Raw genomic sequence first — 13,884 nt, forward strand, 5'->3', positions numbered from 1 at the left:
CCGATCCTCGTCCGCGTTATACCAATTAGTTTATATGCACCTTGTTCGACCCCCATTTTTATTCACCACTAAAAAAAATTAAATTAAATCTCGTTTTTTATAAATTCTTAATCTTTCATTTTTATTATCCCACCAGAATAGGGACAATCAATTCACATGGAAGAATTTGTTTGGCCGAATCATTTCATAGAAATATCAGTATTTGATTGATCTAAATTTATGTAATTTAGTAATTATTCAATTTACCTAGTGACAAAAAAAATGAATATAATCAACTAAAATGAGAATCATTCTTTATATTATCTTTTTAAAAATTGCACATCGTAAAAAGATACAGTAAAAATTCTTACTGTGATTATGACTCGTAATATTTAATTATCTCCTAATACTTACTTCCAATTATTTTCCATTTTTCATAAATTTGTAATCTTCTTCTCATATTTGATATTTTCAAAGTTCATTAACAAAGGAGTCCAACAATAACGTTAGTTATAGCTTAATGCAATTGAAGCATATCATTGCAACTCTTTTGTGAGCTTTCATATTCCCCGAAGTATGTCATTCTGCACTCTTACTACCATACATGATATCTTTCTAGAATTTATCTGGAAGAAAATATAACTATAAGTGCTTATGAGCTATATCTGAATTTTTTGTTTTTTTATTATTATTTTTTTCTTATTATATATGTCACTCAAGTTCAAAGCATTCAAACTTGAACACAAAATTTCAAATTCGATTTCTTCTTTAACAATATTGCTTGTATAAAAAAAGGGGGTAAGTTATTGATTTGTACACCATTAAGTTGAATTTAGTTGCAAGTCTAATCAATATTATTTGGTGTTTTATTTAAATAATTTAAGCAAGCAAAAAGGTCATGTTTGTCGTGTTTTTGGTGTTTTCGTGTTCATACCCGTTATCGTAACGGGACGTGTCATGTCGAACCTGTTACTTTAATGAATTCTTAACGAGTAATCCAATAACGACTCAATTTGTTAACGGGTCGTGTCGTCTCATGTCTCGTTAACAGGTCATGGAATAATTTAATACACCTAATATCTAGATTTGGATAATGATATCTTATTAGGTTCTTAGTAGATGACTTGATAACAATTTTGGTCGTTAACGAATCGCACTATGTGCTAGTCAGGCGGCAAGCAGAGGCCTAGGCAGTTTTTTTTTTAATTTTAATTAAATTTAGAAAATTGCTATTAGTACTCTAAAAATCTAATTGTACACTCCATACTTTCTATACTTAAAGTTAATCACATTTTATTCTCTGACACTTAAAATTACGAAAATATCCTTGACAAGCTTAGTGGAAATCCTAAGTGGACATTTAGGTTCTTGTCATTCTTTGTCCCGTTCACATCTTTCTAGGTAGTACATGTCTTTAGAAACACATGAGCACAAAAGAGGTGTAAATCGAACTATTTATGCACATTTTTCAATGAGACAAAATAATAATTTGCACCATCATGAATCCATAACTTGTTGGTTGTCAGTATTGCATGCTGCAAACTGTGATATTGAGGAGTTATTTGTTGGATTCGTTAAGCAAGTGGACAAGTAGACTCATCTCTGTTTGTATTTAATAATCAAGTCCCGTACATAATTAATTATTTTTTAGGCTTGAACCAAAGACACATACATACTCTCGTTCACTACGATTGCGTGAACTCAAACTCATTAAAATTTGAAGATACGACAAAAATTTTACGAAACTCGATATCAAGAGATTATTATAATTCTACTTTGATCAGTGCACTACCAATTATTTAATGTTTTTTTTCAAATAATTGGTTTTGGTAGGTGGGACGTATCCACGTGACCACTCCTCTTCCCGGTGTAGTTTCATTATTTCTCGAGAGATTTACTGAAATACAAAGTAGTACACCATGTGTTACTATATCAATGTTAAAATATATGTGCTGAAAAATTAATATCTTAACAAATACAATTTCCCACTACTTATATAAAAACACGTAATATACCACTTATATTCCCGTTACAATGAAAAATTTCTCCTTCCCCCTCAAGTTTCACTCAGCTGTGCCACACTCATTCTCTTGAAAAATTGTGAGTGATACCCTCTTAAAACTTAAAAATTGTGAGAGATACCCTCTTAAGTTTCCACACTATAAAATTCTCAATTTCTGCGCATCGGATTAGTAAAAAGTAGGAGTTGTATACGTGTAATTAGGGTTCACGTTTTGTAAGTTATAGCTCCTCTAAAAGGATTTCGAATTTCGAAGTTATCGACCAAAAAAACCCTCCCCCCTCACCAAACCAATCTGGTGTATATATAATAGGGAGAAAACTTCCATAAAACGATAGATGTATATACTATTTCCTAATAGTAATAGAAGAATAGTAAAAGGCATGAGCACGAAAAGCGCTAGCGAGTCTTCTAATGTATAAGTTTTCTTACGATAATGTGTATATTTCAACTGGTGACAATATCCTTTTTTCTCCTCCAAAACATCAATGCTAGTCAGTTGAAGATAAAGAGTAATTAAGCTGCTAATTTGGAGTGCAACGTTTGAACCTTGGACGGCTACCTATATTCTTTTAACTAGTGGAAAACAAAGAGACAATGGTTTGGCACCTTTTATTAATATTATTATGGCTTAAATGTTAAAATGGTCTCTGTGTTTTAGTCATTGGGTTAATTTAGTCCATGTGTTTTCAATTTGGCCAATTTGGTCCTTGTGTTTATTTCCGTTAGCCAATTAAGGACATTTCCATTTAATTTATGTAAAAGAATTATAAATTATTATAAACTTATTTATAAAATTATAATTTATTTTATTTAAAACATTTAACATGGAATAAAATTAAAAATTTAAAAGAAAAATTATCCTCCTCCCAACTCTCCGACTTCCTCCCTAACATTACCCCGTCTCATTTCTATGTCACAACCTTCATCATTTTTCAAATTGGAAGTTTTATTTCGTATCGGTGTTATTTCTCATTGATTTGTATTTTTCTGTATAGAAAAAAGATAATTATTTCTCATTTGATTTTTCTTATAAATTTTTTAAAAGAGATTGAATGAAATGTTCTCAATTAGCTAACAAAGATAAAAATGAGGATTAAATTAACCAAATAAAAAATACGAAGACTAAATTGACCATATAACTATAACACATGAACCATTTTAATATTTAAGCCTATTATTATTTTCCATTTCGTTAATTTAATTGCTTGCGTTACTCACATCTTTTAAGGTATCATATACTTTACCTTTTCTTTATTTTATTATTATTGGCTTCTATTCATATGGTCCGGAATCAAACTATTTATAATTCATTGTCCTCCACACTTACTTTTTAGGGAAAATTTGAAATAAGTTCAATTTTATAGACTACTTTTGAAATATGTTCAATTTTTAGTTGTTTTGTATCCATATCAAAATATCCCTACTTTTTAAAGGCTGTTCCCTTTTATCACCCAACTTCCAATGAAGAAAAAAACTTTTTGTCAACCATTTTTGTTTGACAAATTTCCCACATTATGCCTCTACAAACATCAACTTAAAAAAAAAAGTTTCAATATAATGAATTCTTAATAGGTGGCCCAAATTAAGACTTGATTAGTTAACAAATTGTGTTATTTTATGTCCAATTAACGGGTCATGTAAGAAATTAATATACCTAATATCTAGATCTGAAAAACGATATATTATCAGTACACCAGCAGTTAATCAGTTGTGTTATTTCATGTTCAGTTACACTAAATAACGTGTCACCAATAAAAAATAAACACGTTAATTAACTCTTAAGTAATGATCAATTCACCAATTTTCATGTGATTTAATTTACAATTTTAATCTAAAATTTTAGTCACTCAAACATTACTCTACTCTTATCAGTACACCACCAGTTAATTAATATATTTAAAAAAAATCTGATCGGTGGGACGCACCCACTTGACTACTCTTCTTCCCCGTGTAGTTTGACTCTTTCCCTCGGAAAATTTTTAGTTATGACGGAAACACGAATGGTACATTACGTGTTTTTATGCAAATGGTAGAAAATTTTAATTTTTAAGTTATTAAACTTTTAACATACATAAGCCATCATTTATATAAAAAAACGTAATGTACCATTTCGTGTAACGAAAACACTGAAAAATCTCTCATTTCCCTCACGTTTCCCTCAGTTATGTCACACTCAATTGTCTCAAAACACTCAAACAGTCAAACTCTCTCATTCTCTCTCTTTCAACTCTCGCCATCTCTCCCTTCTCTCTCTCTTTCAACTCTCGCCGTCTCTCCCTTCTGTGCGTCACAGAGAAGCCGAGCACCAGAGAGGGGCCACCCCACCGGACCATCAAACCTCTGGCTCTCATCTCTGTCACACACTCTCTTTCGACCCTCTCTATGTGCACGCTGCACAGAAACGCAGCAGGAACACCACCCTCATTTGCCATTTTTGATCGACCGAGGTAAGGGTCTGGACCACTGGATTGATTTTCCCTTGTCATTTTGATGAAGATTGACTCCTTGCATGCATGTTTTTACGAGGTTGGAGTGCAGAAACAATTCGGGAAACATGTCCCCTTTTTCCGGCAAGGAGACCCGTAAGCCTCCTTGTTTTTTCTTTATTTTTAATTGAAAATATACATACTCAAATTTTATATAATCTATACTATTATACTATTATTAAGAAAAGAGGCCTTGTGAAAATCTTTACTACTGCGTGAGCTAGTAGCTCACCCGTGACATGTGTTGAATCAGAGATTTGAAAAGTAGTTGATTTCGATGGAAGTGTCAATAAACTTTTGTAATGTAGATTAGATGCGTTTGAGTGTTTTGTTGAAACCTTGTGATGTATAATATCATAATATGAGTTCTTTTCATTTTCATTCGTGCCCCAGGAGAGGTTATTTTTGGGATGTGATATCCACACATCAAATTTTACTTCTTACATGCCTTTTTAATTTTCGATCGTCGGATCGAATGAATTAAAAAAGATCAACCGACAGAAATTAATAAGAAGTGTATGAGAAGTAATTTGAGATGTGTGGATAGCACATCCTTATTTTTTTTTACTGATTTGAATCTTGAACCCGACACTTCCGTACTATAACTTGGTGTACTTTTGCTTACCACTATGAATGAATGGATATTAATGTTCATTACTCTACTTATTATTATTAGAAGATTTTAAATTTCGTCTATTCTGCTTGTATATTGAAATTTAAATTAATGTTTACACATATTTTGAATTTAAAATTTAAACTAATGTAACGATATTTATTACATATTTTGAAATTTAAATTATGTAACAATGATGAATAAAATAGTGAACATCAGCAAAATTATTTCCTATAAATTTTAATACGATCTCGATTCTCACCTCGTTAATGCATCCTACGCGGCTTCCTATCTCGAGTTTCATGGTTTTGCAAATTGCCATGTGCATCAAACTATTACTTTTGTCCAAAAGTCTTGGTCTCTGTCGAAATGTCTTCGTAAAGGTAATGCTAGGGAGTTTAAGGAAATTTAGTTAATTTTTTTTAGATTTTATGAAAAGTTTTGATTCAGCTCCTTTCAAAATTCTAGAAGGAGAGGGTAGATTTGTGAATGCTTAAAATAGCACAACAAAATTTCTCAATTCCCTCAAATTTCTTAACTTTTTAAATTTTTAATTGAATACACATAGAATGTTATAAACTTTTTTGAAGTCCTAATTGTATATCTCCAGATTTTTAATGATTTTAATAATCTATATTAAAATTCTGATTGAATACATGTTAAATTTCAGAAAATTACATAAAATCCTAATTGAATACTCATAAATTTATTAAAAGAATTAAAGTCTCTCAAATTGTTAATTGAATACACATTCCTAAATTTGTAGACAAAATGTAAAATAATGATGTGTTACCAATAAAATAAGCTTTTATCAAAATTTAAGTAATAATTCATTCATCAACTTTCATATTATTTAATTTATAAAATTGTATCTACAACTTTTGTCTCGCCACATTACCCCTTCGTAAATAATTGATGTATTAGTTTTGTCCATACCCCCACCCTCTCCTCACTCCTCTTTTTACTCTGCTAACCAATTCTTTTTTATAAATCTTGTTTTTCGTAAAGATTTTTCATTTTTATTATCCCACGAGAATATGTACAATCAAATTATTTTTTAAACAAACGATTTTAAATAGAAGAATTTGTTAGGCCGAATTATTACATAGAAATATTGGTTGATCTAAATTCATGTAATTTGGTAACTTACCGATTGACCCAAAAACAATGAATAAATCGACTGTAAAGATAATCATTACCTATATTTCGTAAACAAATACAGTAAAAATTTGACTCAATAATTAAATTATCTCCTAATAGGCTAATACTTACTTTTATTATTTTCCAATTTTCATAAATTTGTAATCTTCGTCTTCTTCTCATATTTGATATTTCAGAGTTCATTAATGAAGGAATCCAACAATAACGTAAGTTGTAGCTCAATGCAATTGAAGCATATCATTGCAACTCTTTTGTGAGCTTTCATATTCCCCAGTGTATGTTATTCTGCACTCTTACTGCCACATATAATATCCTTCTAGAATTTATCTGGAAGAAAGTATAAGTGCTTATGAGATATATCTGATTTTTTAGTTTTACTTTTTTCTTCTTATTTTATATATGTCACTTAGGTTCAGAGCATTCAGCCTTCAACACACAAGATTTCAAATTCGATTTCTTCTTCAACAATATTGGTTGAATGAAAAAAAAAGGGTAAGTTGTTGATTTGTACACCATGAAGATGAATTTGGTTGTAGGTCTAATCATTATTATTTGGTGTTTTATTTAAATAATTTTAGCAAGCAAATGTCATGTTTTATTTTTCGTGTCATACTCATTATCTTAACGAATCGTATCGTATCAAACTCGTTATCTAAATGAATTCTTAACAGGTAATCTGATAATGACTCGATTCATTAATGGATCATGCCGTTTCATGTCCAGGTCATGCAAGAATTTAATATACTTAATATTTAGATTTGGCAAACGATTTCTAATAAGGTTCTCAACGAGTGACTTGATAATGAATCATACTAGGCGCAAGTCGGGCAACGAGCAAGGGCTAGCCTAGGCGGAGAGCCTAGGTGGTTTTTTTAATTTTAATTAAAAGAGAATTGCTATTGGCACTGCAAAAATCTAATTGTACACTCCAAACATTTTATATTTAGAAAGAAAAAAAAATCTTATGAAGAGTATACAGAGTGCCAATAATAATTGCCTAAATTTATTATATAACATATATATAAACATTTACCTATACTTAAAAAAATACATAACATTATGTACATAAATTGCAAAATAAAAGACATATATATTATAAAGTATTAGAACATATTGAAACATAGGGAACAAACCTAAAATATTATTTGTAAGCATAAGCCTATCGCATGACATCCTTGCATCTTACTTGCTTATTGTTACATGTTTGTACAACGTATCTTAGTTATTTGTACTGTCCTGGGCCAAGGACCAACTTCATTGTATATTCATATACACCATTTACGTTCGCTTTGGATCCAGAGTTAGGTGCCAGCATGTCTCTAGGTTAGATGTTTGGACTCATATGTGATGCGCTTAGCGCCCGCTTCATGTGATGTAGTACTAGAACGTAAAATCTAAACCCAACATTTTCCATTGTCAAAATATCTCTGAAATGGACTTGTGCGCGTACATACATTAATGAGCAGTGGCTTATGCTTTGAGATGACTGTTGTATACGTACTCTGTATTCTTCGACTTACGATATATGTCGGACACTATATAGTAGTACGTTGTATTATTATTTTAGGGAACAATATACTTGTTTTACAGTGAGGGGTTACAAGTTTTCGAAAAGGTTTTCCAAGCTTTATTTTGTAGGCCCACTCACCCTTATTTGTCTTCCCGCTAGGATTTAAGTGATAGAGCTTTTATGACAACGAGGATTGCTGGCAAGAGCTGACATATAGGAGGATTTCTCCCTTCGGTATAAATGTTCTTTATCTTTTACTATAAGTTACTTGTATATGTCATCACTTGTGTGAAAAGTGTTTAACTCCACCAACATGTGCACTCTAGAATTAGTTGCTCTAGGTTTAAATTAGTCTGCACTTTCCACATCACCATTACTTTATGGCTTCGTCACCTTCCAGGTATTGGCCAACACAACTCAATTCGGTTGTCCAGGTGGACATTTTGGGTCGGGGTGTGTCATAATAAGTGTTCATCCAATTATTTAATTAGTCTATTACAATTTATTAAAAAAATTACAATGAAAATTATCTATTTTTTGTATAAGTAAGAGTTTTGAATTAGGCAGTCTAGGCGGGCGCCTAGGTAGGTTTAGGTAGACAAAATTGTCAGGCCTTTGTGTAGAGTTTAATCTGCTGTACCCAAAATATTTTGTTCTTCTTTTCGATGTGCGCACTTTCACTTAACAACAATTTTGTGGAACTTGTCAACTGCAACCCACAAGGAATTGGAACTCATTTTTGTCCTTAACACTGACAAAAAACCATGATGTTTGGTGGAAGAATTAGATTGAATGAGTTCTCGGGTTCGAGACTTGGGAGCAGCCTCTCCATTAATGGGGGTAAGGCTAGCCAACATTCACCTCTCCCAGACCCTGCGTAAAGCGGGAGCCTTGTGCACTGGGTACGACCTTTATAGATTTTTGTTCTTGAACCAAATTCTTTAATTCTGTGTTCTTGGAAAAAAGACTCAAGAAGGTAGTTTTCGGAATTTTCGACTGAGTTTGGCCCTTTGTTTGTTAAACTAAATGAAAGTCAAGAACAGAAATTTAAATTTCTTGAGTACTAGACAATTTTGGTACCTTATTTAGATCTTGATTTCTTTTGTCTTGTAGTTTTGTTTTGAAAACTAAGCACATAGTTTGTAAAATAAAAAAGTTTATCCATTGCATTCTATTTCTTTTTCTGTTGTTTTGAAACTTGTCTATTCTGCAAATAGATTGCATACCAAGTATCGAAGGCCAAAATGGAGTCAGCTGCATCACTATTGATTGGGAAAATTGCGGCCATTCTTGAGAATGAAGCATCTTCCATAGCGGCAGTCCGTGATGAAGTTGATGAGCTTAAGCTAGAGCTCATAAGCATGAAATCTTTCTTAATAGATGCTGAAGGCAAGGAACCACAAACAGAAGGAGTGAAAACGTGGGTTACAAGCGTCAGAAATTTGACCTGCGATGCGGAAAATGTCATTGATGAGTTCCTGTATCACATTTATGACAAGCAAAGTGCGACTCCATCTGCAAAATTGCTCCACAGAACCATTTACTTTCCAAAGAATCTTTGGTATAGGCATCGAATAGCCAAAAAATTACAGAAAATCACAAAAAAGATCAAAGCCATTCCAGAGAGGAATGAGAGATATGGTGTCTCTACAATAGAAGGAACAAGTTTGGATAGTGTTCCCAGATGGGTGAAGAACAAAGCCCAGTCTTCTCTTTATATTATGGAAGATGAACTAATCGGGATTGAAGACAAGAAGCAAACGTTATTGGGATTGTTGATGAATGGAGAGGAAAATGAAATGGTTGTGTCTGTGGTCGGGATGGGAGGATCAGGCAAGACAACTCTTGTTGCCAATACCTTCAACAACGAAAATGTAAAGCGACATTTTGACTGTTATGCATGGATCACTGTTTCTCAAACTTATGTGATCGAAGACTTATTCAAAAATCTGATCAAGCAATTCCACCAAGGAAGAAAGGAAGAGGTGACTGAACATTTGAATTCCATGAGTTATGAAGAATTGTTAGAGATGTTGTCGACATACTTGAAGTCTAAAAGGTACCTAATTGTATTGGATGATGTGTGGGATATTAAACTTTGGCAAGAAATAAGGATACCACTTCTTAATAGACATCATGGAAGTCGAATCATGCTTACAACTCGAAAGAAAGACATAGCTTCGTATTCTTTTGAAGTTGAAAGTTGTCCTCTTGAAATTGAACCCTTGGAAAACAATGAAGCTTGGGAGCTCTTTAGCAAGAAAGCATTCTCAACTTACGATAATAAATCGTGTCCACCAGAGCTTGAATCATTAGCATGGAAACTTGTGGAAAAGTGTGAAGGCCTACCTCTGGCAGTGGTAACTTTAGGTGGTCTAATGTCTTCCAAGAGGTCATCATCGGAATGGAGAAGAGTATACAATAGCTTAAATTGGCACTTGACTAACCATCCTATGCTAGAATCAATGAGCAGCATCTTGTTGCTTAGTTTCAACAATTTGCCCAACCGGTTGAAGCCATGTTTCCTATATTGTGCCCTTTTCCCAGAAGATTATCTCATCAGAAGAAAAAGGTTGATCAAGTTGTGGATAGCTGAAGGGCTTGTTGAACCAATTGATGGTGTCACACCAGAAGAAGTTGCAGAGGACTATCTTATGGAACTTACTGGTCGTAGCATGCTACAAGTTGAACTAAGGAATGAAGCTGGAAGACCAAAAGCATGTAAGATGCATGATCTTATGCGTGAGCTTGCTTTGTCGACATCAAAAAAAGAAAAGTTTGGTGCAACATATGTTAGCCGAGATATAGTAGATAAAGCTGAAATCCGTCGATTGTCAATTCAAACAGCTGAAGGGGAAATTAATTCTTGCACAGGTATGTCAGAGCTTCGCTCCTTTCTTGTCTTTGGCACGTTAAAGAAATTGCCTTCTGGATTCAAGTTGTTGAGAGTTCTAGATCTGGAGGATGCCCCAATTGATAGATTTCCAGATGAACTAGTGTACTTGTTCAACTTAAGATATTTAAATTTGAAGGGAACTTTAATTGAAGAGCTTCCAGAATCCATCGGACGGCTTCGCAACCTTCAAAACTTGAACATCCGTGACAGTAAGATAAAGGCACTTCCAAAAGCAATCTCCAAGTTAGTAAACCTACGCCATCTAACGATGTATCGTTACACTAATTATCATTATGGCTTTATGTATGTCATTGGGATAAAACCAGCATCCGATCTAAGTAACTTACAGAAACTGCAAGTTTTGCAATCTGTTGAATCAGAAGGAAAGATTATTAAAGTCATTAGGAATATGACCCAACTTACAAGCCTCGGTATTACAAATGTGAAAGCAAGTGACGAGATGGACCTCTGTGACTCCCTTCAAAAGTTAGAGCTCCTTCACTATTTGTTTTTGATGGCAAGTGATGTAGAGGAGTTTCTTCGAGTTAATGCACTACGTTCGCCTCCTCCAGACCTTCAAAAGGTTTATTTGGCCGGAAAACTAGAAAAGGTACCTCTTTGGTTTGGTTCACTCTATAACCTGACACGTATGCAGCTATATTGGTCTAGACTTGAAGAAGATTTGCTACCACACATTCAAGCATTGCCGAATCTTGAGAGGCTTGAGCTAGTTAATGCATATGTTGGCGAAAAATTGTGTTTCTCCAGAGGCTTCATAAAGCTTAAGCGTTTGGATTTGCGCAACCTCCCCTTATTGAATAGTATAGCTATAGAGAAAGGGGCGATGCCAAATCTCCAGGTCTTAGACATTTGGGAATGCATGGAGTTAAAGACATTGCCAGAGGGCATTGAGCTCCTTGCTAACGTAGAACGCTTGATTCTGGGTCATGTTCCAAGGCAACTTATAGAGTCCGTAAAAAGAGGCATGGATCATCCAAAGGTACAACACATTCCTGAAATCAGCCTGTATTACATGGGACACCATGAAAGATTGTCCGGTATTCACTCTCGTAGAAGGTACGCACACTTTTATCCGTGCATAAAAATTTGAGTAATGCTAGACTTATCACATTTTACATACTATATTTGTACCACCTTTTTAATAGAGGTAGGGTCCATCAACATATGTGGGTCTCATTTCAATTAGAGAGGTGATACAAATATGGTATGAAAAATGTGGTAAGAGTAGCATTTTTGTAAAAAAAAAATCCACAATGTAATCATTTGAACTATATTCCTCTTGTTTTTGTTCGTTATTATTTTGATTTATTCAATTCTAAGGCTACGAAAAAGAGGAAGTAGTGCATCGGAGTGTAAAAATCATTTTGCCTTATAATTTGCATGTTCAATCTTATTCACAAGTCTGGCAAAGACATAATATATACATGCATTGAGATTTTATTCAGTAACTGTGTTTCTTTTGTCTTTTAATATCCTTTTTGTAGAATCAAGCCTCAGAAGCACTTGTGAGACTGCAGTGGGTTCTCTTTTTTGCCAATTGATTTTGTGGTGAATCTTGACTTTCGTTATAGTAACAGAGCAGACTATATACGTGTTGAGTCATTCACCCTGCAAGGAAGAATCCGTTTGTTGTTTGTGTATTGTGTGAAGTTGCAAACATTGATCGATCTTGGTTTCTTATTTGCCCTTTTTGAAATTGAATAATGCCCAATATTCTATTTGTGTAACTGAAACTTATATTGATTGCTTGCGTGTGTTTTGATGTAATAATATTAGTTTGGAACTGAATGTGTCACTGATGAGAATAATGCTCAAGATTCTGTTTGTGTGTAACAGGAACTTATATTATTGTTTGCTTGCGTGTATTTTGATGGAATAATATTGATTTGGAACTGAATATGTCACTGATGAGACCAATTCTAACTAAACCAATGGTTATGACCCATTTTTCATTTTCAATATTTATTGTTTTTTTTTTCAAGTTTTCAAATATATATTGTTTTAGGAAGGTAAATTTTGTGGCGATGCTTTAGCTCACTATGGTTTATTCTGAGAAATTATTAGATGGTACGGTATTACCATGTCGGGTGATACTTCCATTCAAATTTTAACATGAGTGCAGTTTCTTACAGCTGGATTAAAAAGCTTTTTTAATTAATTTTTTTTTTCAGTTTAAACAAAATTAAAAGAAAAAAAAAATTCTCAGCTCCTTCCGCCAAAAGCCCCAGTTCCCCACCACCACCTTCATTCCCTGCCATCAATTGCCATGACTGCCTTCCTCCTGAGAAATCACATCCACCGTCATAAGAAATAATATCAACCTTAAAGAATTAATATTCACCTTCAACATCCAGCAATCAGTCCCCAGTGGCTCCTCAAGGACTCAGCCATCGAAATCCCCCAAACCCCAACGAAGTCGGAGTTTCGAACGGCTCCCTGCCGAAATCCCCATCTCCAAACACCGCCACGGGTCTCCAACATCCGTTGAACTCGGCGTCGTCTTCCTCCGTTCCACGTCTGTACAAATGGCAAGTTTGAAGTGAAAGTACCACAACTGACGTGGTGATACTGTATCATTCTACAATTTCTCGTCTCACGCTAGCTAACCCTCATTTTTGGGACCATTGCTTGCCTTATCGACCATAATGCTTGTATGGGATAGATGTATAAGAAGATTTAGCCTCTAATAGAAATTTCTTTGTTGATAAAAAAAAAAAATGTGTGCATATATATACCGTATTAGAAGAAAATAAGTGATTTTTGTAAAGTAAATAAATAATAAGAATAATGTTAAGTACACTAAATGATGTGGCCCAATCAAAATTTTACTTTAATTCAAGTTTGATTTGATTAATAATTGTAATAAAAATTTATATGGTGTTATACGTGTCATATCATTTAGTGAACACATTTGGCACATAAATTTGGTGTATATAGCATCACCCAAAAAATAATATTAAATGGGTGGTGTTATTCATATTTCATACACTCATTTTTACATCTCACACATATTTTTCAATTTCAGGTCGTCAGATCAAATAAATTGAAGAAATCAATGAACAAAATCAACAAGAATGTATGACAAATAAAAAGAAGTGCGTAAATAGCAATGTACTACCCTAATAATAATATGATTGACCGGTTTGTGTAAATATCTTACTAATACCCAAAAAAAAAAAAATGATATTCATTAAA

The 13,884-nt window shown here is 33.4% G+C and overlaps 1 protein-coding gene across 4 annotated transcripts; it reads left to right on the forward strand.

Annotated features, from left to right (window-relative positions):
- Window positions 1–4,171: 4,171 nt before the first annotated feature.
- LOC114825376 (disease resistance protein RPM1-like) lies at window positions 4,172–12,554 on the forward strand. Of its 4 annotated transcripts, none has more exons than XM_029103859.2 (5): window positions 4,172–4,584; window positions 6,439–6,537; window positions 6,673–6,754; window positions 8,990–11,745; window positions 12,174–12,554. In XM_029103859.2, the coding sequence occupies exons 4-5, from the start codon at window positions 9,017–9,019 to the stop codon at window positions 12,196–12,198; spliced, it is 2,754 nt and encodes a 917-aa protein (XP_028959692.2). In that variant the 5' UTR covers window positions 4,172–4,584; window positions 6,439–6,537; window positions 6,673–6,754; window positions 8,990–9,016; the 3' UTR covers window positions 12,199–12,554. The 4 variants fall into 4 exon arrangements, 3 of the variants coding, with proteins under 3 accessions (XP_028959692.2, XP_070679808.1, XP_070679809.1); XM_070823707.1 differs by having other exon boundaries at window positions 4,196–4,449; XM_070823708.1 differs by having other exon boundaries at window positions 4,469–4,584; window positions 6,439–6,468.
- The last annotated feature ends 1,330 nt before the right edge of the window (window positions 12,555–13,884 follow it).

Source organism: Malus domestica, chromosome 06, assembly GCF_042453785.1.
Source record: "Malus domestica chromosome 06, GDT2T_hap1".
Lineage (NCBI taxonomy): Eukaryota > Viridiplantae > Streptophyta > Magnoliopsida > Rosales > Rosaceae > Malus > Malus domestica.